This window comes from Cetorhinus maximus, chromosome 31 (assembly GCF_964194155.1).
Source record: "Cetorhinus maximus chromosome 31, sCetMax3.hap1.1, whole genome shotgun sequence".
Lineage (NCBI taxonomy): Eukaryota > Metazoa > Chordata > Chondrichthyes > Lamniformes > Cetorhinidae > Cetorhinus > Cetorhinus maximus.
In genome coordinates, this window is record NC_135909.1 from 2,459,396 (window position 1) to 2,482,564 (window position 23,169).

General features: G+C 51.4%; 2 protein-coding genes across 4 annotated transcripts in view; both read left to right on the plus strand.

Annotated features, from left to right (window-relative positions):
* Positions 1-23,169, plus strand: part of LOC144670193 (putative RNA-binding protein EIF1AD) — a 333,511-nt gene that overhangs the window by 248,386 nt on the left and 61,956 nt on the right. The window lies entirely within an intron of this gene.
* LOC144670189 (transcription factor p65-like) lies at positions 147-21,771 on the plus strand. Of its 3 annotated transcripts, none has more exons than XM_078532667.1 (11): positions 147-413; positions 13,533-13,577; positions 14,281-14,417; positions 15,174-15,319; positions 15,542-15,633; positions 16,607-16,747; positions 18,883-18,987; positions 19,226-19,441; positions 20,281-20,358; positions 20,537-20,635; positions 20,801-21,771. In XM_078532667.1, exons 1-11 carry the CDS (start codon positions 407-409, stop codon positions 21,622-21,624), a joined length of 1,890 nt encoding a protein of 629 aa, XP_078388793.1. In that variant the 5' UTR covers positions 147-406; the 3' UTR covers positions 21,625-21,771. The 3 variants fall into 3 exon arrangements, with proteins under 3 accessions (XP_078388793.1, XP_078388795.1, XP_078388796.1); XM_078532669.1 differs by having other exon boundaries at positions 19,229-19,441; XM_078532670.1 differs by lacking the exon at positions 147-413 and adding an exon at positions 1,809-1,972.

Below are 23,169 nucleotides of genomic sequence, written 5' to 3' on the forward strand. Positions count from 1 at the left end.
CATCAACATGGCCTTATTGCGAGGGGCATGTTTCTGTGTAGATGTATTTTTTATGAATGGACCCAGCCCAGGGCTGGTGGAACGAAGGCACTGGATACATTGGCGCAGAACGTTGTAACAACTCGGCAAGGTTCCTTTCCGGCGCTGACGTCATGCGTCTGGGCATTTCCGTGTTGGTTTCAATAAATAACAGGAGAAATTGACGCGGGGTGTTTGGGATCCTTTTTCAAAGCACCACCACCACCACCACCCCCCTTCCCTCTCCTCCTCCTCCCCTCTCCCACTCTGTTGTAAATTCAGAGATCTCATCCCTTCCCCTCCATTCTCCATCCCTTCCCCCTCCCTCCCTCCCCTACCCACCCCGGATACCTGGAGCCCCCACTATCCTCACCCTCTCTGGAAACAAATGGAAGGTTAGTGTGTGTGTATTCCTCCAGTTTTAAATCACGCCCAGTTGACACACCAGCCACGAAAATGACCAGTCTTCCTCTTGGACTTGTCTAGATCTCGTTACTTTCTGTCTGCAGATTCCAGGCTTAAACATATACACATATATATATATATATAAAAGCACTTTCTCTTCTGGCGCCTGTCCTTTAAGTGCAAACTGGTCCTGGGATGGGGTTTGAATCTCTGGGTCTGTATTTTCCTGCTAATGTCTCTCCTCTGGGGAGGCTCGGCGTTAGGGCCCAGCTCCTGACTTCCTTTTTTAACGATTGCCAGCAGCCGGGGCTCTGTCTGTTTATAGGCGGTTCTGAAACTCCCACCAGGGTTTGCTTTGCATATGTGTGTGTGTGTGTATTTTCGTATTTGTTTTTCATGGAAAAATTGTGTTGTGTGTTTGAACTGGCAGTGGAGGAGGGAACAGCCTCCACGCCCCCCTCTACCCCTCTGGCAGAGTGGCAGGAGGTGGCCTGGTGGTACATGGTTACCTGGTTACCTAGACAGCGGGGAGACTTTACAAGTGGCTTGCAGGGGAGTCATCAGGACTGTTTTATTTGTCTGTAACATGGAAACTGGGCCAACCAGCACTCCGGCCTCTTGGCTCAGAAGCCTGTGGGTTCAAGTCCCACAAGCTCCCAATGCAGTAGCCGGGGAGTGCGACACTGTCGGAGGTGCCCTCTTTTGGATAATACATTATCTGCTCCCCCCTCAGGTGCCAGGACAGAGGGGCTCCCCTCTAGTTCCTTCCTAGAGGCCAACAATTGTCCCTCAGCTAAAGGAACAGATTACCCGGGATGTGATCCCAGTTGCTGTTTCTGGGATCTTGCTCTACGCAACTTGTTTCCCAATGTAAAGCAAAAACAAAAATACAAATACCTGGAAAAACTCAGCAGGTCTGACAGCATCTGCGGAGAGGAACACAGTTAACGTTTCGAGTCCGTACGACTCAATGTGCCTTGCAACAGTGACCACACTTCAAAAAGTGTTTAATTGACTGCCCTGTGCTTTAGGATGTCCTGAGGTGGTGAAAGGTGCTATGGAAATGCAAGCCTTTAAGATAACTATAAGGTGAATTGTTTAGGCCTGAGCTGGTGAAATGTTTTGTACAGGAGGCTGTGGACTGCACTATTGCAGTTGGTGATCGAGGTAGAGACCATGTGAACATTTAAATAGAGGTTGGATTGATGGTTTAATAAACACCAACATGTTGGGCTGGAGGGTCAGCGCTGTGGAAGATCCGCACTGCTGGAGGGTCGGCGTTGGTCGAGGGAGTGCTGAGCTGCCGGAGGGTTGGCGTTGGCTGAGGGAGCACCGCGCTGCTGGAGTGTTGGCGTTGGCCGAGGGAGTGCCGCGCTGCCAGAAGTGCTGTTTTTCAGATGAGGCATTAAACCGGGGCCCCGTCTGCCCTCTCGGGTGGGTGTAAACAATCCCACGGCCACAATTGGAAGAATAAGGGGTGGGGGGAGTTCTCCCCGGTGTCCTGGGGCCAATATTTATCCCTCAACCAATATCTCCAGAACATGATTTGGTAAGTGTCGCTTTGCTGTCTGTGTCACACTAATGCTTTCACTTCTGGGTTCTTGGATTTAATGTATTCCTGATCGAAATAGTTATGCTCTGCTCTCACTGGCTGTCTTGCTGCATGAAGTAACTTTGGAAATTTTAACCCACTACACAGAGGGCTCACAGACCAAAATTGGCCCTAATTAGCTGGAGTAGGTCACTCAGCCCCTCGAGCCTGCTCCGCCATTCAATAAGGTCATGGCTGATCCGATCGTAACCTCAACCCCACATTCCCACCTACTCCTGATAACCTCTCACCCCCTTACTTATCAAGAATCTATCTAGCTCTGCCTTAAAAATATTCAAAGACCCTGCTTCCACTGCCTTTTGAGGAAGAGAGTTCCAAAGTCTTGCAACCCACTGAGAAAAAAAAAATTCTCCTCATCTCTGTCTTGAACAGGCGACCCGTTATTTTTAAACAGCGACCCACCGGTACTGTAATTTGGCACTAAATTATCCGGCACATTAACAGGTTGGCAGATATCTGCACCCACAGGAAAATGGGGCATAACATGCACAAAAATAACATGTTGTTAAGGTGATGGTGCAGTGGTATTGTCACGGGACTAGTAATTCAGAGACCCAGGGTAATTCTCTGGGGATGGGGGTTCGAATCCCGCCACGGCAGATGACGGAATTTTATTTCAGTAAAAATCTGGAATTAAAAGTCTAATGATGACCATGAAACCCTTGTCATTTGTTGTTTTAAAAAAAAAACTGCCTTCCTTACCTGGTCTGGCCTACATGTGACTCCAGACCCACAGCAATGTGGTTGACCCTTAAATTAGGGATGGGCAATAAATGCCTAGCCAGCGATGCCCACACCCAATGAATGAATAAAAAAGAAATTCCTAAGACTGTCAACCAGCATGTCTGTAAGGGGATCGGTGCATTCTGTCCTGCCTTTCCAGAATCCCTAAGGTCTTCATTTAAAACCAGATTAGCTTGATCTTGCACCTCAAAGGTGCAGTACCTGCCCTGGGAATGTTTGATGAAGACAGTGTAGAGGGAGCTTTACTCTGTATCTAACCCTGTGCTGTACCGGTCCTGGGAGTGTTTGATGGGGACAGTGTAGAGGGAGCTTCACTCTGTATCTAACCCCGTGCTGTACCTGTCCTGGGAGTGTTGGATGGGGACAGTGTAGAGGGAGCTTTACTCTGTATCTACCCCCGTTCTGTACCTGTCCTGGAAGTGTTTGATGGGGACAGTGTGGAGGGAGCTTTACTCTGTATCTAACCCTGTGCTGTACCTGTCCTGGGAGTGTTTGATGGGGACAGTGTAGAGGGAGCTTTACTCTGTGTCTAACCCTGTGCTGTACCTGTCCTGGGAGTGTTTGATGGGGACAGTGTAGAGGGAGCTTTACTCTGCATCTAACCCCGTGCTGTACCTGTCCTGGGAGTGTTTGATGGGGACAGTGTAGAGGGAGCTTTACTCTGCATCTACCCCCGTGCTGTACCTGTCCTGGGAGTGTTTGATGGGGACAGTGTGGAGGGAGCTTTACTCTGTATCTAACCCTGTGCTGTACCTGTCCTGGGAGTGTTTGATGGGGACAGTGTGGAGGGAGCTTTACTCTGTATCTAACCCTGTGCTGTACCCGTCCTGGGAGTGTTTGATGGGAACAGCATAAAGGGAGGTGAGGAAGTAAATAAGAGAAGCAAAGAGGGAGAATGCAAATAAACTGACAGAACAATTGAAAGACTTTTAAGGTTTCAGCACACATTACTGAGATGTAATGTGACTCAGAGTCGTTATGTGTGTGAATATTCCAATCTGACCATTGTATTATCCTGGTCACAGTGAGTGAAGTAATTGTGAACTATTGTCAATTGTTTAAAATGTTAATCATACCTGTTTGAATTGTGCAAAACTTTGAATTGCAATGTTCTGGCTAATCGCAGTTGTGAATCCAATAACTGCTGAAGCATCAAACAACAAATGGTTGGCATTAATGGGACTAGAGAATATCAGGGAGATAGCAAGAGGCATTTTCATAGGACAGTGTAGAGGGAGTTTTACTCTGTATCTAACCCCGTGCTGTACCTGTCCTGGGAGTGTTTGATGGGGACAGTGTAGAGGGAGTTTTACTCTGTATCTAACCCCGTGCTGTACCTGTCCTGGGAGTGTTTGATGGGGACAGTGTAGAGGGAGTTTTACTCTGTATCTAACCCCGTGCTGTATCTGTCCTGGGAGTGTTTGATGGGGACAGTGTAGAGGGAGCTTTAATCTGTATCTAACCCTGTGCTGTACCCGTCCTGGGAGTGTTTGATGGGAACAGCATAAAGGGAGGTGAGGAAGTAAATAAGAAAAGCAAAGAGGGAGAATGCAAATAAACTGACAGAACAATTGAAAGACTTTTAAGGTTTCAACACACATTACTGAGATATAATGTGACTCAGAGTCATTATGTGTGTGAATATTTCAATCTGACCATTGTATTATCCTGGTCACAGTGAGTGAAGTAATTGTGAACTGTTGTCAGTTGTTTAAAATGTTAATCATACCTGTTTGAATTGTGCAAAACTTTGAATTGCAATGTTCTGGCAAATCGCAGTTGTGAATCCAATAAGCACCAAACAAAAAATGGTTGGCATTAATGGGACTAGAGAATATCAGGGAGATAGCAAGAGGCATTTTCATAGGACAGTGTAGAGGGAGTTTTACTCTGTATCTGACCCCGTGCTGTATCTGTCCTGGGAGTGTTTGATGGGGACAGTGTAGAGGGAGCTTTACTCCGTATCTAACCCCGTGCTGTACCTGTCCTGGGAGTTTTTGATGGGGACAGTGTAGAGGGAGCTTTACTCTGTATCTAACCCCGTGCTGTATCTGTCCTGGGAGTGTTTGATGGGGACAATGTAGAGGGAGCTTTACTCTGTATCTAACCCTGTGCTGTACCTGCCCTAGGAGTGTTTGATGGGGACAGTGTAGAGGGAGGCGAGGAAGTAAAAAAGAGAAGCAAAGAGGGAGAATGCAAATAAACTGAAGGCTAACCTAAAAGGGCATCCCAAAGTCTTTTATAGACATATAAATGGTAAAAGGAGCAGTAGGGCTAATGAGGGATCAAAAAAGGGGATTTGAACATGGAGGCAGGGGGCATGCCTGAGGTGTTAAATGAATACTTTGCATCTGTCTTTACCAAGGAGGAAGATGCTGCCCAAGCCACAGTGAAAAAGGAGGTAATTCAGACACTAGGCGGGCTTACAATTGATAAGGAAGAGGTATTGGATAGGTTATCTGTACTTCAACTTGATAAGGCACCAGGTCCGGGTGAAATGCATCTAAGAATACTACGAGAAGTGAGAGTGGGTATTGCAGAGGCACTGGCCATAATTTTTCAGTCTTCCTTAGACTCTGGTGGTGCCAGAGGAGTGCAGAATTGCAAATGTTACATCCTTTTCAAAAAGGCTGTAAAGATAAGCCCAGCAACTACAGGCCAGTCAGTTTAACTTTGGTGGTGGGGGAAACCTCTAGAAACAATAATTTCAGGACAAAGTTAATAGTCACATGGACAAATGCCAGTTAATTAAGGGAAACCAGCATGGATATATTAAGGAAAAATCATATTTAACTAACTCGCTGGAGATTTTTGATGAGGTAACAGAAAGGGTTGATGAGGGAAATGCGGTTGACGTGATGTACCTGGACTTCCAAAAGGCATTTGACACAGTGCCACACAACAGACTTGTGAGCAAAGTTATAGCTCATGGATTAAAAGGGACAGTAGCGACGATACGAAATTGGCTGAGTGACAGGCAACAGAGAACAATGGTTAATGGATGTTTTTCAGGCTGGAGGGAGGTTTGTAGTGGACTAACCAGGGGTTAGTGTTGGCTTGCTCTTCCTGATACATGTTAATGACTTAGACCTTGGTGTACAAGGCACAATTTTGAAATTTGTGGATGACACCAAACTCACAACTTGTGAACTGTGAGGAGGATAGTGTAGACCTTCGAAGGGAGTTAGACAAGTTCGTGGAATGGGTGGACACCCATAGGGCAGCTGAAGTTCAATGCAGAGGAATGTGAAATGATTAATTTTGGTAGGAAGAACAAGGAGAGACAATATAAAATAAAGGGTCCAACTCTAAAGGGGGTGCAGGAGCAGAGGGACCTGTGTGTATATGTGCATAAGTCATTGAAAGTGGCAGGACAGGTCGAGAGAGTGGTTAATAAAGCACACAGTATCCTGGGCTTTATTAATAGGGGCATTGTGCAAGCAAGGAGGTTATGTTGAGCTTGTATCAGTCACTAGTTCAGCCTCGGCTGGAGTATTCCATCCAGTTCTGGACGCTGTATTTTAGGAAGGATGTGAAGGCATTGGAGAGTGTGCAGAAAAAATTCAGGAGAATGGTTCCAGGGATGAGGGACTTCAATTTATGAAGATGGATTGGAGAAGTTGGGACTGTTTTCCCTGGAGAAAAGAAGGCTGAGAGATGAGATAGAGATATTCAAAATCACGAAGGGTCTAGACAGAGTTGATAGGGAGAAACTGTTCCCACTTGTGAAAAGATCGAGAGTGAGAGGGCACGGAGAGTAATTGGCGAAAGAAGCAAGAGCGACATGAGGGAAAACTGTTTCACGTAGGAAGTGGTTAAGGATCTGGAATGCACTGCCTGAGTGTGTGGCAGAGGCAGGTGCAAACGAGGCATTCGAAGAGGAATTAGACCGTTATCTGAAAAAAAAATAGGGATAAATTAAAGAATTTGATAGGGTAGGCACAGAGAAGATGTTTCCACTTGCAGGCAAGACCAGAACTAGCGGCCATCGATATAAGATGGCGGTGGTGGTGGTATGTTGTAGATCACTCTGGGAGTCTGAGTTTGCACTTCAGGCATGTCTGGAGCTATGGATAGTGATGGTCGAGGCTCCAACGTTCTTTCCATCACGCGAGTGACCAGCGATCTCTTCTGCTCTTACCGCCTGTCATTGGTGTGTCTTGGAAGGATCTGTAGGTTGGTACTCAAACCTGCGCCATGAATGTACCTTCCTTGGGCCATCTGAGGTGGGAATTGAACCTGGAGCTTCTGGCTCAGAGGCAGGGAGGCTATCCATTGTGCCACAAGACCTTCACGAATAATTCCAATCAGGAATTCAGGAGAGACTTCTTTACCCGGAGAGTGGGGAGAATGTGGAACTCGCTCCCACATGGAGTGGTTGAGGTGAATAGTATAGATACGTTTAAGGGGGACGCTGGATAAACACACGAGGGAGAAAGGAATAGAAGGATAGGGTGATGGGGGGAGATGAAGAGTGGGTGGGAGGAGGCTCAAGTGGAGCATAAACACCAGCACAGAGCAGTTGGGCCGAATAGCCTGTTTCTGTGCTGCAACTACTTAAGTTTCCGTCCCAAGTGTTTTGTCTGTCCTGGGGATTTGTCTGTCTTTGCTGCCGTTGTTTTTATTATTTTTTTCTCTAATGCTGTTTCCTTGCTTAGGTTTCTTTTAGAGAGTTCCAGCCTTAGTTTCATGATTAATCTCCCTGGAATGTGGGGCATATTCTCCTCGTCCTCGACAGTGAAGACTGCCAGAGTTAACTAATTCAACAAGTGTGCCATTTTCCTTATTTTCATTTTTGATATTGCCCACACGATATCCTTTTTAAAAAAAGGGGCCCACTTTTTAGCCTTTCTCTCCTGATACGACGTTGAGAACATTCCATGTTAATCCCGAAATCTCGGGCAGGTTTCTTGCCAAAACCTACAATCTTAGTAACTGTGGCGCGCCTCCTCTTCAAGCCTAGCACGGAACTCGCTGGTGTTGTGCTTCACTGTTGGATAAACATTCCTTCTACCTTTCTTCTTCTTGAGTTCTCTATATTGGGCCCGGTCCACGCAGTGCCATTGACCTCTACCATGGACAGGGCAAGGAGGCAGGTCCCGAATCCACTGACCAAACCTCACTCTGTTAGCCACAATCTGATCCACACCGGCTGTCCGGCTAACTGGAACCCACCGGCCCCCCCTCTCACTGCCCCCAGTTACCCCACCAAAGGAATCCAGGTTGCCATGGCAACGTATACTTTTGCGTGCATTTGGCTCAAGGACAGGGATGCTACCCACTGTGCCACAAGACCTCCAAACACTCCTTCACTGGTAGATTATCATCAAGGTTCGCTGGTTCCTCATTACTACACTGGTAGGACCTGCCCTCTTCCGATGACCTGAAATGATAACTCTGTTTCTTTCTCCACTGGTGCTGCCTAGCCTGCTGAGCATTTCCAGCATTTTCTGATTTAATTTCAGATTTTCAGCATCAATAATTTTTTGCTTTTGTACGGCCTGTCCATTTGTTGCTCCTCGACCATATTTGCTCCGGAAAAACTGTTTTGAATGGACTCGAGAGCCGGTATCTCCCTGACTGGAGCTAGCCCAATCGGAATTAATAATAAAGCTTCACTCTGTATCTAACCCCGGGCTGTACCTGCCCTGGGAGTGTTTGATGGGGAAGGTGTAGAGGGAGCTTTACTCTGTATCTAACCCCGTGCTGTACCTGTCCTGGGAGTGTTTGATGGGGACAGTGTAGAGGGAGCTTTACTCTGTATCTAACCCCGTGCTGTACCTGCCCTGGGAGTGTTTGATGGGGACGGTGTAGAGGGAGCTTTACTCTGTATCTAACCCCGTGCGGTACCTGTCCTGGGAGTGTTTGATGGGGACAGTGTAGAGGGAGCTTTACTCTGTATCTAACCCCGTGCTGTACCTGTCCTGGGAGTGTTTGATGGGGACGGTGTAGAGGGAGCTTTACTCTGTATCTAACCCCGTGCTGTACCTGTCCTGGGAGTGTTTGATGGGGACGGTGTAGAGGGAGCTTTACTCTGTATCTAACCCCGTGCTGTACCTGTCCTGGGAGTGTTTGATGGGGACAGTGTAGAGGGAGCTTTACTCTGTATCTAACCCCGTGCTGTACCTGCCCTGGGAGTGTTTGATGGGGACAGTGTAGAGGGAGCTTTACTCTGTATCTAACCCCGTGCTGTACCTGCCCTGGGAGTGTTTGATGGGGACGGTGTAGAGGGAGCTTTACACTGTATCTAACCCCGTGCTGTACCTGCCCTGGGAGTGTTTGATGGGGACGGTGTAGAGGGAGCTTTACACTGTATCTACCCCGTGCTGTACCTGCCCTGGGAGTGTTTGATGGGGACAGTGTGGAGGGAGTATTACTTTGTATCTAACCCCGTGCTGTACCTGTCCTGGGAGTGTTTGATGGGGACAGTGTAGAGGGAGCTTTACTCTGTATCTAACCCCGTGCTGTACCAGTCCTGGGAGTGTTTGATGGGGACAGTGTAGAGGGAGCTTTACTCTGTATCTAACCCCGTGCTGTACCTGCCCTGGGAGTGTTTGATGGGGACAGTGTAGAGGGAGCTTTACTCTGTATCTAACCCCGTGCTGTACCTGTCCTGGGAGTGTTTGACGAGGACAGTGTAGAGGGAGCTTTACTCTGTATCTAACCCCGTGCTGTACCTGTCCTGGGAGTGTTTGATGAGGACAGTGTAGAGGGAGCTTTACTCTGTATCTAACCCTGTGCTGTACCTGTCCTGGGAGTGTTTGATGGGGACAGTGTAGAGGGAGCTTTACTCTGTATCTAACCCCGTACTGTACCTATCCTGGGAGTGTTTGATGGGGACAGTGTAGAGGGAGCTTTACTCTGTATCTAACCCCGTGCTGTACCTGTCCTGGGAGTGTTTGATGAGGACAGTGTAGAGGGAGCTTTACTCTGTATCTAACCCTGTGCTGTACCTGTCCTGGGAGTGTTTGATGGGGACAGTGTAGAGGGAGCTTTACTCTGTATCTTACCCCGTACTGTACCTGTCCTGGGAGTGTTTGATGGGGACAGTGTAGAGGGAGCTTTACTCTGTATCTAACCCCGTGCTGTACCTGTCCTGGGAGTGTTTGATGGGGACAGTGTAGAGGGAGTTTTACTCTGTATCTAACCCCGTGCTGTACCTGTCCTGGGAGTGTTTGATGGGGACAGTGTAGAGGGAGTTTTACTCTGTATCTAACCCCGTGCTGTACCTGTCCTGGGAGTGTTTGATGGGGACAGTGTAGAGGGAGCTTTAGTCTGTATCTAACCCCGTGCTGTACCTGTCCTGGGAGTGTTTGATGGGGACAGTGTAGAGGGAACTTTACCCTGTATCTAACCCCGTGCTGTACCTGTCCTGGGAGTGTTTGATGGGGACAGTGTAGAGGGAGCTTTACCCTGTATCTAACCCCGTGCTGTACCTGTCCTGGGAGTATTTGATGGGGACGGTGTAGAGGGAGTTTTACTCTGTATCTAACCCCGTGCTGTACCTGTCCTGGGAGTGTTTGATGGGGACAGTGTAGAGGGAGCTTTACCCTGTATCTAACCCCGTGCTGTACCTGTCCTGAGAGTGTTTGATGGGGACAGTGTAGAGGGAGCTTTACTCTGTATCTAACCCTGTGCTGTACCTGTCCTGGGAGTGTTTAATGGGGATAGTGTAGAGGGAACTTTACCCTGTATCTAACCCCTTGCTGTACCTGTCCTGGGAGTGTTTGATGGGGACAGTGTAGAGGGAGCTTTACCCTGTATCTAACCCTGTGCTGTACCTGTCCTGGGAGTGTTTGATGGGGACAGTGTAGAGGGAGCCTTACCCTGTATCTAACCCCGTGCTGTACCTGCCCTGGGAGTGTTTGATGGGGACAGTGCAGAGGGAGTTTTACTCTGTATCTAACCCCGTGCTGTACCTGTCCTGGGAGTGTTTGATGGGGACAGTGTAGAGGGAGTTTTACTCTGTATCTAACCCCGTGCTGTACCTGTCCTGGGAGTGTTTGATGGGGACAGTGTAGAGGGAGCTTTAGTCTGTATCTAACCCCGTGCTGTACCTGTCCTGGGAGTGTTTGATGGGGACAGTGTAGAGGGAACTTTACCCTGTATCTAACCCCGTGCTGTACCTGTCCTGGGAGTGTTTGATGGGGACAGTGTAGAGGGAGCTTTACCCTGTATCTAACCCCGTGCTGTACCTGTCCTGGGAGTATTTGATGGGGACGGTGTAGAGGGAGTTTTACTCTGTATCTAACCCCGTGCTGTACCTGTCCTGGGAGTGTTTGATGGGGACAGTGTAGAGGGAGCTTTACCCTGTATCTAACCCCGTGCTGTACCTGTCCTGAGAGTGTTTGATGGGGACAGTGTAGAGGGAGCTTTACTCTGTATCTAACCCTGTGCTGTACCTGTCCTGGGAGTGTTTAATGGGGATAGTGTAGAGGGAACTTTACCCTGTATCTAACCCCTTGCTGTACCTGTCCTGGGAGTGTTTGATGGGGACAGTGTAGAGGGAGCTTTACCCTGTATCTAACCCTGTGCTGTACCTGTCCTGGGAGTGTTTGATGGGGACAGTGTAGAGGGAGCCTTACCCTGTATCTAACCCCATGCTGTACCTGCCCTGGGAGTGTTTGATGGGGACAGTGCAGAGGGAGCTTTACTCTGTATCTAACCCTGTGTTGTACCTGCCCTGGGAGTGTTTGATGGGAACCATGTGGAGGAAGCCTTACTACGTGAGTAGGTGACTAGGATTAGATTAGGTGAGATACTGAAAGGTACGAGGAGTAAGCTGGAGAGTGGAGATTGGACTGGGTGGGTGCTTTAAGTGGAGAAAAGCACTCTCAGGATTGTGGGTTGAATAACTTGAGAGCCCTCTGACAGACCTCCGACATTTTACAAGTAGTAGCATTGTCCTCTGACTGACCTCGGACATTTTACCAGCAGCTACCATTGCCCTCTGACTGACCGCAGACATTTTATAAATAGTACCATTGCCCTCTAACTGACCACTGACATTTTCCAAGCAGGTATCATTGCTGACAGGCCAAGTATTAAACGCTGTTTGATGTTAGTTTTGTGCCATCCTGTAGGGTTCCCGAGATTGTAGGCATAGTCTGGCAATGCATCTCTTGCCCTCTTCGTTCAGAGGGTGGGCTGGTATGCTGGTGCATCCTGTCTTAATGGAAAGAAGCCTGCTGTGCAGCTGGACCAGAGGAAGGTGAAATGGGGGTGGGGTGGTGCAGGGTGGGGGCGGGGGGGCGTTAGGACTTGGCGGAGGGGTGGTGGTCACTGCTTATGGACAGCAGATAACACCCTCAGGGCCACACAGGTTAAAACCATAAGACATAGGAGCAGAAATTAGGCCATTTGGCCCATCGAGTCTGCTCCGCCATTCAATCATGGCTGATAAGTTTCTCAACCCCATTCTCCCGCCTTCTCCCCATAACCTTTGATCCCCTTACCAATCAAGAACCTATCTATCTCGGTCTTAAATACACTCAGTGATCTGGCCTCCACAGCCTTCTGTGGCAATGAATTCAGATTCACCACTCTCTGGCTAAAGAAGTTTCTCCTCATCTCTCTTCCAAAAAGGTCTTCCCTTTACTCTGAGGCTGTGCCCTCGGGTCCTAGTCTCTCCTACTAATGGAAACATCTTCCCCACGTCCACTCTATCCAGGCCTTTCAGTATTCTGTAAGTTTCAATCAGATACCCCCTCATCCTTCTAAACTCCATCGAGCATAGACCCAGAGTCCTCAAACGTTCCTCATATGTTAAGCCTTTCATTCCTGGCATTGTTCTCGTGAACCTCCTCTGGACCCTCTCCAGGGCCAACACATCCTTCCTGAGATACGGGGCCCAAAATTGCTCACAATATTCTAAATGTGGTCTGACCCGAGCCTTATAAAGCCTCAGCAGCACATCCCTGCTTTTATATTCTAGTCCTCTCAAAACAAATGCCAACATTGCATTTGCCTTCCTAACTACCGCGTCAACCTGCAAGTTAACCTTAAGAGAATCCTGGACCAAGGTTGTCCTTGCCAAGGTTGTCCTTGAGGTGAAGTGGCAGGACTGTGCGAGGGTTCCCTGCCTGCAGTTAGGGACTTACAACAACAATAACCTGCATTTATATAGTGCCTTTAACATAGTAACCTGTCTTAGGGTGATTCACAGGAGCATAAATTGGACAAAATTTGACACTGAGCTACATAAGGAGGTATTGGCTCAGGTCACCAAAAGCTCGGTCCAAGAGGTTGGTTTTAAGGTGTGTCTTAAAGGAGACAGAGAGGGAATTTCACAGCTCAAGGGCCCTGGCTGCCCGAGGCACAGCCGCCGATGGTGGAGCGATGGAAATCTGGGGAGGGGGATGCACCAAGAGGCCGGAACTGGGGGAGTGCAGAGATCCTTGGAGGGGGGATTGTTAAGGGCTGGAGGAGGTCACAGAGAATAGGGAGGGGGAGGCGGCCAGGAGGCCATGGAGGGATATGAACCGGAGGCTGAAAATCTTAAAATTGAAGCCTCGCTCAGCAGTTTGCGAGATGAGCCATTCTGTCCCCTGGAGCCTGCCAAACCACTCTGTTATCGAGTAGCCGATCTGTACCAATACTGTACCAATGTAATCTGTACCTTTGAAAAATCTGGCTCAATGTAATGAAGTTCTGGAGTTTGAACATGTCCTCTGAGAGAGAAACAGTGAGGGAAACATGTCCTCAAGTAACCTTTGCTTTTTCCTTTCCCCCCCCCTCTTTTCCCTCCCTGTAGGTTTTCAGATAGGACTGACACAATGGAACCCCCCTGTCAGTGCAGGTAAGTCTACGACAACTTTTATTCTTTGACGGGATGTGAGAGTGTCGCTGGCTGGGCCCAGCATTTATTACCCATCCCTAATTGCCCCCTTGAGAAGGTGGGGGGTGAGCCGCCTTCTTGAGCCGCTGCAGTCCGTGTGGTGTAGGTACACCCACAGTGCTGTTAGGGAGGGAGTTCCAGGATTTTGACCCAGCGACAGTGAAGGAACGGCCGATATATTTCCAAGTCAGGATGGTGAGTGGCTCGGAGGGGAACTTGCAGGTGGTGGTGTTCCCATGCGTCTGCTGCCCTCATCCTTGTGGGTGGTAGAAATCATGGGTTTGGGCGGTGCTGTCTAAGGAGCCTTGGCGAGTTGCTGCAGTGCATCTTGTAGACGGTACACACACTGCTGCCACTGTGCGTCGGTGGTGGAGGGAGTGAATGTTTGTGGATGGGGTGCCGATCAAGCGGGGCTGCTTTGCCCTGGATGGTGTCGAGCTTCTTGAGTGTTGTGGGAGATGCACTCATCCAGGCAAGTGGAGAGTATTCCATCACACTCCTGACTTGTGACCTTATAGATGGTGGACAGACTTTGGGGAGTCGGGAGGAATCTTTTACCTCAACCTGTTCGGCATTGCTTTCTAAGCTCTGCTTGTTAGCTTTTTCAGGAAGGGGTCGTTCGTTTCATGACCAGTTGCTCAGGGAACTTGTTCTCTTCCTCCAGTGGCCCCCTACATCCGGATATTGGAACAGCCCAAACAACGGGGGATGCGCTTCCGGTACAAGTGTGAGGGGCGGTCGGCCGGGAGCATCCCTGGAGAAAAGAGCACTGACAGCACGAGGACCTATCCAGCCATTGAGGTAAGGTGCAGGCTGAGGGTTTGTCTGTCTGCCTCTCCCTGCTTTGAGGCGTCTGCCAGGGTCCAGTGGGGAGCACTCCAGCCTGTGGGTTCAGAGACCTGTGCCCACGCTCCCGGTGCGGCACTGAGGGAGTGCTGCACGGTTGGAGGTGACACCCGATGTTAAACTGAGGGAGGCCCCTTCAGGTGGGTGTAAAAGGATCCCTCGGCCGGTATTCGAACAACTCGAGAGTGCGCCCGGGTGTACCCTGGTCAGTATTTATTCCCAAAAAAAGAAAAGCCAACATCGCCTTAGAGGGAAGGAAAAAAAACACCTGCTCGTTATCATCACGTTCCTGTTTGTGGGATCTTGCTGTGCAGAATTTGGCTGTCGCCTTTCTGCCATTACAACAGCTACTAGGCCAGTGAAGCTCTTCGAGATGTGCTGAGGTGGTGAAAGGTGCTTCAGAGATGCTCGCTGTTTCAATTGCACTGATCTGCTGTCCCCACCTATCTCAGCAAGCGGCTGTGGTCCCTCACTGGGGGTCTGGATTCGTCAGGGAGTTATTTGACTCGGGGGCCATCACGGGATGTGCGTGCGTGTGTATGAGAGACGGACTCAGTCCTTCGCTGGATGGGTTACTCAACCGCGCGTCCTTTACCGAAGGGTGTGGTAGTGGCTAAAGGGGCATTCTGTTCCAACCAACGCTGGGTGACCAAGGGGCAGCGAGACCTGGATGAGCTGCTGTCATAATTGCATCGCATGCGTGTCTTTCAGATTGTGAATTACCTCGGCCCGGCCAGGATCCGGATCTGTCTCGTCACCAAGAAGGAGCCTTATAAGCCCCACCCCCACGACCTGGTGGGGAAAGATTGCAAGGATGGATACTACGAGGCTGACCTACCTGCAAGGAGCATCCACAGGTCTGTGGTGTGGTGGGGGGGGAATGAGAAACGCAAGGAGAGGGAGGGTCAGCGAGGGGTCGGAGGGCCAGCAATAGGGTCGTGGAGAGAGGCGGGGTGTGCAGGGATGCTCAGATGAGGTATGAAAGCAAGTGGTTATGGTGGTGGTTAGGGATTGCTGAGCTGCCTATTCAAGCCTCTTCCCACCCACACACTCTCTCTCTCTCTCTCTCTCTGTCTTAGCTTCCAGAACCTTGGCATTCAGTGTGTGAAGAAGCGTGAGGTGAGCCTGGCCATCCAGAGTCGGATCAGCAAGAACGTCAACCCCTTCAACAGTGAGTACCTCAGGGATGGAAATGGCTGGGAAAAGCCGGTAGACGTCAGTGGTCTGTTTATTTATTGCCCATTCCTAGTTGCCCCCTTGAGAAGGTGGTGGTGAGCTGCCTTCTTGAACCTGGGCAGTCCATGTGGTGTAGGTACACCCGCAGTGCTGTTAGGGAGGGAGTTCCAGGATTTTGACCCAGCGACAGTGAAGGAACGGTCGATGTGGTACCAAAGTTGTGTGTGACTTTTTAAAATTAATTTGCTCATGGGATTTGGGCATCGCTGGCTGGGCCAGTATTTATTGCCCATCCCTCATTGTCCTTGAGAAGGTGGTGGTGAGCTGCCTTCTTGAACCTGGGCAGTCCATGTGGTGTCGGTACACCCACAGTGCTGTTAGGGAGGGAGTTCCAGGATTTTGACCCAGCGACAGTAAAGAAACGGTGATATAGTTCCAAGTCAGGATGGTGTGTGGCTTGGAGGGCAACTTGCAGAGGGTAATGGTCCCTTGCATCTGCTGACCATGTCCTTCTAGATGGTAGAGGTCATGGGTTTGGAAGGTGCTGTCGAAGGAGCGTTGGTGAGTTGCTGCAGTGCATCTTGTGGATGGTACACACACTGCTGCTACCGAGCGTCGGTGGTGGAGGGAGTGAATGTTGAAGGTAGTGGATGTGGAGCCAATCAAGTGGGGCTGCTTTGTCCTGGATGGTGTCCAGCTTCTTGAGTGTTGTTGGAGCTGCACTCGTCCAGGCAAGTGGGGAGTATTCCATCACACTCCTGACTTGTGCCTTGTAGATGGTGGACAGGCTTTGGGGAGTCAGGAAGTGAGTTACTCGCTGCAGGATTCCCAGCCTCTGATCGGCTCTTGTAGCCACAGTATTTATATGGCTTGTCCAGTTCAGTTATATAATAGTGGTCAATAGTGACCCCAGAGAATTTGGTATTAGGACTTAGAGCAATTGTAATGCCGTTGAATGTGTGTTGCAGTCTCACGAGAGGAGCTGCTGAACGAGACAGAGGAGGATCTGAATGTAGTCCGGCTTTGTTTCCAAGTCTTCCTTCCCAACGAGGTTGGAACCTGCAATGTACCCCTTCTGCCTGTCGTGTCCAACCCAATCTATGACAACCGTGAGTAGGAGGATTGCCGAGGCAAAGGGGGCCAGACCATTTATAACACCTCTGGGGCGCTCTCGTTCTCAAAAGTAGCTTTACTCTGTATCTAACCCCGTGCTGTACCTGTCCTGGGAGTGTTTGATGGGGACAGTGTAGAGGGAGCTTTACTCTGTATCTAACCCCGTGCTGTACCTGTCCTGGGAGTGTTTGATGGGGACAGTGTAGAGGGAGCTTTACTCTGTATCTAACCCCGTGCTGTACCTGTCCTGGGAGTGTTTGATGGGGTCAGTGTAGAGGGAGCTTTACTCTGTATCTAACCCCGTGCTGTACCTGTCCTGGGAGTGTTTGATGGGGACAGTGTAGAGGGAGCTTTACTCTGTATCTAACCCTGTGCTGTACCTGCCCTGGGAGTGTTTGATGGGGACAGTGTAGAGGGAGCTTTACTCTGTATCTAACCCCGTGCTGTACCTGTCCTGGGAGTGTTTGATGGGGACAGTGTAGAGGGAGCTTTACTCTGTATCTAACCCCGTGCTGTACCTGTCCTGGGAGTGTTTGATGGGGACAGTGTAGAGGGAGCTTTACTCTGTATCTAACCCCGTGCTGTACCTGCCCTGGGAGTGTTTGATGGGGACAGTGTAGAGTGAGCTTTACTCTGTATCTAACCCCGTGCTGTACCTGTCCTGGGAGTGTTTGATGGGGACAGTGTAGAGGGAGCTTTACTCTGTATCTAACCCCGTGCTGTACCTGTCCTGGGAGTGTTTGATGGGGACAGTGTAGAGGGAGCTTTACTCTGTATCTAACCCCGTGCTGTACCTGCCCTGGGAGTGTTTGATGGGGACAGTGTAGAGGGAGCTTTACTCTGTATCTAACCCCGTGCTGTACCTGTCCTGGGAGTGTTTGATGGGGACAGTGTAGAGGGAGCTTTACTCTGTATCTAACCCCGTGCTGTACCTGTCCTGGGAGTGTTTGATGGGGACAGTGTAGAGGGAGCTTTACTCTGTATCTAACCCCGTGCTGTACCTGCCCTGGGAGTGTTTGATGGGGACAGTGTAGAGAGAGCTTTACTCTGTATCTAACCCCGTGCTGTACCTGTCCTGGGAGTGTTTGATGGGGACAGTGTAGAGGGAGCTTTACTCTGTATCTAACCCCGTGCTGTACCTGTCCTGGGAGTGTTTGATGGGGACAGTGTAGAGGGAGCTTTACTCTGTATCTAACCCCGTGCTGTACCTGCCCTGGGAGTGTTTGATGGGAACAGTGTAGAGGGAGCTTTACTCTGTATCTAACCCCGTGCTGTACTTGTCCTGAGAGTGTTTGATGGGGACGGTGTAGAGGGAGCTTTACTCTGTATCTAACCCTGTGCTGTACCTGCCCTGGGAGTGTTTGATGGGGACAGTGTAGAGGGAGCTTTACTCTGTATCTAACCCCGTGCTGTACCTGTCCTGGGAGTGTTTGATGGGGACAGTGTAGAGGGAGCTTTACTCTGTATCTAACCCTGTGCTGTACCTGTCCTGGGAGTGTTTGATGGGGACAGTGTAGAGGGAGCTTTACTCTGTACCTAACCCCGTGCTGTACCTGTCCTGGGAGTGTTTGATGGGGACAGTGTAGAGGGAGCTTTACTCTGTACCTAACCCTGTGCTGTACCTGTCCTGGGAGTGTTTGATGGGGACAGTGTAGAGGGAGCTTTACCCTGTATCTAACCCCGTGCTGTACCTGTCCTGGGAGTGTTTGATGGGGATAATGTAGAGGGAGCTTTACTCTGTATCTAACCCCGTGCTGTACCTGTCCTGGGAGTGTTTGATGGGGACGGTGTAGAGGGAGCTTTACCCTGTATCTAACCCCGTGCTGTACCTGTCCTGGGATTGTTTGATGGGGATAATGTAGAGGGAGCTTTACTCTGTATCTAACCCCGTGCTGTATCTGTCCTGGGAATGTTTGATGGGGACGGTGTAGAGGGAGCTTTACTCTGTATCTAACCCCGTGCTGTAACTGCCCTGGGAGTGTTTGATGGGGACAGTGTAGAGGGAGCTTTACTCTGTATCTAACCCCGTGCTGTAACTGCCCTGGGAGTGTTTGATGGGGACAGTGTAGAGGGAGCTTTGCCTGGTGCAGTGATGCACAGTGTTTGAAAGGTTTGATCTCTCTGATTTCAGGAGCTCCAAACACGGCGGAGCTGAAGATCTGCCGCGTGAACAAGAACTCTGGGAGCTGTAAAGGTGGGGAGGAGATCTTCCTGCTCTGTGACAAGGTTCAGAAAGGTAACTGGAGCATTGGTGCGTGGGGAGGCTGAGTTGGGTGATGGCAGCCCCTCATGTCCTCCAATGTCAACAGCTCATATGTCAATGGGGGGGGTGTGTGGGTGGGGACAGGGCAATGGGGACGAGGGGGGGAGACAGAGATGCGGAAGGCCAGATGTAACCCGTGTTCTTCCTTTTCCCCACCCCCACCCCCTCCGTCTCTCCCTCCCTCCCTCCCTCGGCTCTCTCACACGATCAGAAGATATCGAGGTGCGGTTCTTCACCTCCAATTGGGAAGGGAAGGGGTCCTTCTCCCAGGCCGACGTCCACCGGCAGGTGGCTATCGTGTTCAAGACGCCGCCCTACAAGGACATCACGCTGAACCAGCCCGTCACGGTCCACATGCAGCTGCGCCGCCCCTCCGACAAGGAAGTCAGTGACGCCATGGAGTTCCAGTACCTCCCAGACGACAAAGGTATGTGGAGCCTCTCGCTGCCTCGTGACCCCCACCACCACCAACACCCCCACCCCTACCCCTACCCCGCCTGGCGGTGGGTTCTCGCGGCCAACTCTTCTGAAGCGTGCTGTTGGTGGGGGGGCGAGAAACGTGGCAGCCGTCTTTGCGCATAGCAAGATCCCACAAAGGATGTGTGTTAGCCCTCCGGGGACCCTGTCCAATATGAACCGGACGGTCCAATTTTAGCTCCGAGGCAGAAATGGGGAGATGGGAGGGTGTGAGCGCGCAAATCTTTGAAGGCGGCAGGATGGGTTGAAAAGGATGCCCCTCGGGCGGGAGTCTGAAGCAGGCCCTCCTGGGAGGCGGCAGCAGCAGCAGCCCACCCCGTGCGCTGAGAACCGAGGTCCGGGCACCCGCTGAACCCCGTGCGCAGCCCCAAGCGAGCGCCAGCACCCAACGGGGCAAACCGGACTCTGTCCCAAGAAGGCTGAGTTTTACCCGCATCGCGTGAGGAGGGAGCGCGCACGCTCAGTCCGGGCGGGCTCGTTCCCTGCCAAGTGTGTAAGGGCTTGTGTGTGTGTGTGTGTCTGAGAGTGACAATGTCTGGCTTGAGGGTCCGATCAGCCTCGGTGGAGGTGACGACTCCTCCAGTCAAATAGCTGCCGGGTAGCACTTTAACACGAGGCCATTCTCGGCAGGACGCTGTGCTGTGACGACCGAGCATCGCCGTGGACAGTGTCTGTGATTGGATCAAGGTAATGTTTGCCATCCTGGGCTGCACAGGGTCCACGAGATGGGGTGGGGGGGGTGGGGTGGTGGTTTTTCAAAATATAACCTCTTCTTTTTTTTAAAAACAGATCCCTACGGCACCCAGGAGAAACGTCGCAAAACACGCCTCGACTTTATGACCATGCTTCATAAATGTAACATGCAGGGTGAGAGCTCATTGCCGTCTGTCCCTTTACCTCCCTCCTTAATGATATATTTCGATCTGTATTGCTTACTGAGTAACTCTGCGTTGGTTTTGATGCTTGGCTTGTTGTCTTGAGTTGACAAGTGACGTCTCCTCTTTTTTTCTCCACCCCCACCCGACTCCATTGCCCCATTCCCCAGGGGTGCCCCCAGCCCAGAGACCCATCGCCACGCCCCATCGAGCTGGCAGCGATAGCAGAGGGGCCAGCGTCAAGATGTACGAGAAGCTGGAGCACAGAGGTGGGCAATTCATGCGCTGCACTGCTTCAGCCTTTGTTGTGGGTCGGGGGTCGGTTCGGGGGGGCAGGTGTGCGGGTGAGGGTGGGGCTCGTGTGTGATGGTTGTCGGGGGATCGGGGTGAGCGCAGTTTCGTTGACCAGGGTCTCTCATTTTGTCTCTCCTCAGGTGGGAGCGCTCCGGATATCCTGGGAGGGACCATGCCGGCCGGCCTGGGTTATCAGCCGCTTGACCGTTTTCCCACCGGCGCCTGCCACCCGCAGGTGCCCGTGTCTGCCCAAGTCCCGTCAGTGCCTGCCCCTGCCCCCCCGACGTACAGCTATTTGCCCCCGGTGGTGACAGACGCCCGGGCAGGTCAGCTGGTGAGCCCCTTCGCCTTCGCCAGCAAGGCTCCAGACGTTGCCAACGTGCCCGCCTTCTCTACCATCGACGTGACCGAGCTGTTCGGCAGCTCCTTCCAGCTGGGGCAGGACGGGGGAGGGGACGGGGGAGGTGGGGGAGGGGTGGTGGTGGGCACAGCCTCCGCCCCCTGCATTGCCAAGCCAGAGCTGTACCTGGGCGAGGGGCCCAGCTCAATGGATCAGTTCCTGGGCGAGGGCACCATGATGGGCCAGGAGGGCGAGTGCGTCAGCCTGGGCTCCATCGACAACATGGAGTTCCGGGAGATGCTCAAGCAAGACGGGTCCAACCTGCAACTGCAGCCACATTCGAACCCCCTGAGGCCCTCGCTGCAGGACTTCAGCTTGGACGGGCTGTCCGGCAGCATGCCGACCACCACGCTGATGAGCTACTCGCCGGACATCCTGAAGCTCATGGCCAGCAGCCAGGAGGATGAGAAGCCGGATCCTGGTGACGCAGCGCTCAACGGGGACCTGGAACCCGCCGCTTTCCTGCCGGACCCCTCCGATGAGGATCACTTAATGTCCCTCTTTTCGCAAAGCTTTGAGCTGATGAACTCCTCTGAGATAAACAAGATCTACGAGACACAATAGGAAGTAAATTCCCTGACTCCCGATCCCTGCTCTGCTGTGTTGTTAAATTCATGCCTCCATTTTGAAGTTCTCATCATATTCTTCAGTTCCCTCTCCTGCCCCCTCCTTCCCTCTCTCCCTGCCCTGCCCCCTCCTTCCTCCCTACCCCCTACCCCTACCTACCCCTCTCCCACCTATCCATCCCCACCCCTCCCCCACCTACCCCTCCCCCCTTTCCCTCTTCCATCCCTTCTCTCTCCGTTCTTTCCCTCTCCCCTTCTCTCTCTCTCTCTCCCTCCCCTTCTCTCTCCCTCTCCCTCCCCTTCTCTCTCCCTCTCCTCTCTCTCTCTCCCTCTCCTTCTCTCTCTCTCTCCCTCCCCTTCTCTCTCTCTCTCTCCCTCCCCTTCTCTCTCTCTCCCTCCCCTTCTCTCTCTCTCCCTCCCCTTCTCTCTCTCTCTCCCTCCCCTTCTCTCTCACTCTCCCTCCCCTTCTCTCTCTCTCTCCCTCCCCTTCTCTCTCTCTCTCTCCCTCCCCTTCTCTCTCTCTCTCTCTCCCTCCCCTTCTCTCTCTCCCTCCCCTTCTCTCTCTCCCTCCCCTTCTCTCTCTCTCTCCCTCCCCTTCTCTCTCTCTCTCCCTCCCCTTCTCTCTCTCTCTCCCTCCCCTTCTCTCTCTCTCCCTCCCCTTCTCTCTCTCTCTCCCTCCCCTTCTCTCTCTCTCTCCCTCCCCTTTTCTCTCTCCCCCCTCTCTCCCTCCCCTCCCTCTCCCCTCCCCTCTCCCTCCCCTCTCCCTCTCCCTCCCTTCTCTCTCCCTCCCTCCCTTCTCTCTCCCTCCCCTTCCCTCTCTCTCCCTCCCCTTCCCTCTCTCTCCCTCCCCTTCTCTCTCTCTCCCTCCCCTTCTCTCTCTCTCTCTCTCTCCCTCCCCTTCTCTCTCTCTCTCCCTCCCTCCCCTTCTCTCTCTTCCCCGCTCCCCCCTCCCAGATCTCTCCGCTCCTCCAGTTCTGGCCTCTTGAGCATCCCCCCGATTCCCATCGCTCCACTGTTGGCGGCCGTGCCTTTAGCTGCCTGGGCCCTAAGCTCTGGAATTCCCTCCCTAAACCTCTCCGCGTCTCTCCCGTTCTTCCTTGTAAGATGCTCCCTGAGAGCTTTTAGTAAAACATCCCAAGGGGCTTCATGGGAGTGATTATCAATCCGAAACTTGACAATTGAGCCACCCGAGGAGATAATGGGACTGGTGACTAAACGAGAAGCACTATGAAAGGATGAGAGAGGGGGGAGAGGCCGTGAGGTTTAGGGAGGAAATTCCAGAGCTTAGGGCCCAGGTAGCTGAAGGAGCGATGGAAAAGGGGGATGCACAAGAGAGAGAAACTGGAGAAGCACAATAAATTTTCCTTCCCCAATCCAAGTTCTAAACATTGTAGATATATAATAGGAACCCTTTACTACAAATTTTGTAAATTGCTCGACTGGATGGAGGTCTGTTTTGCTGAGTGGGGGAGGGAGGAATGAGCCTTAAAATGGCTCCTGAGGTGTCCGATGTGATTCCCGAAAACAGCATTGACTTATATAA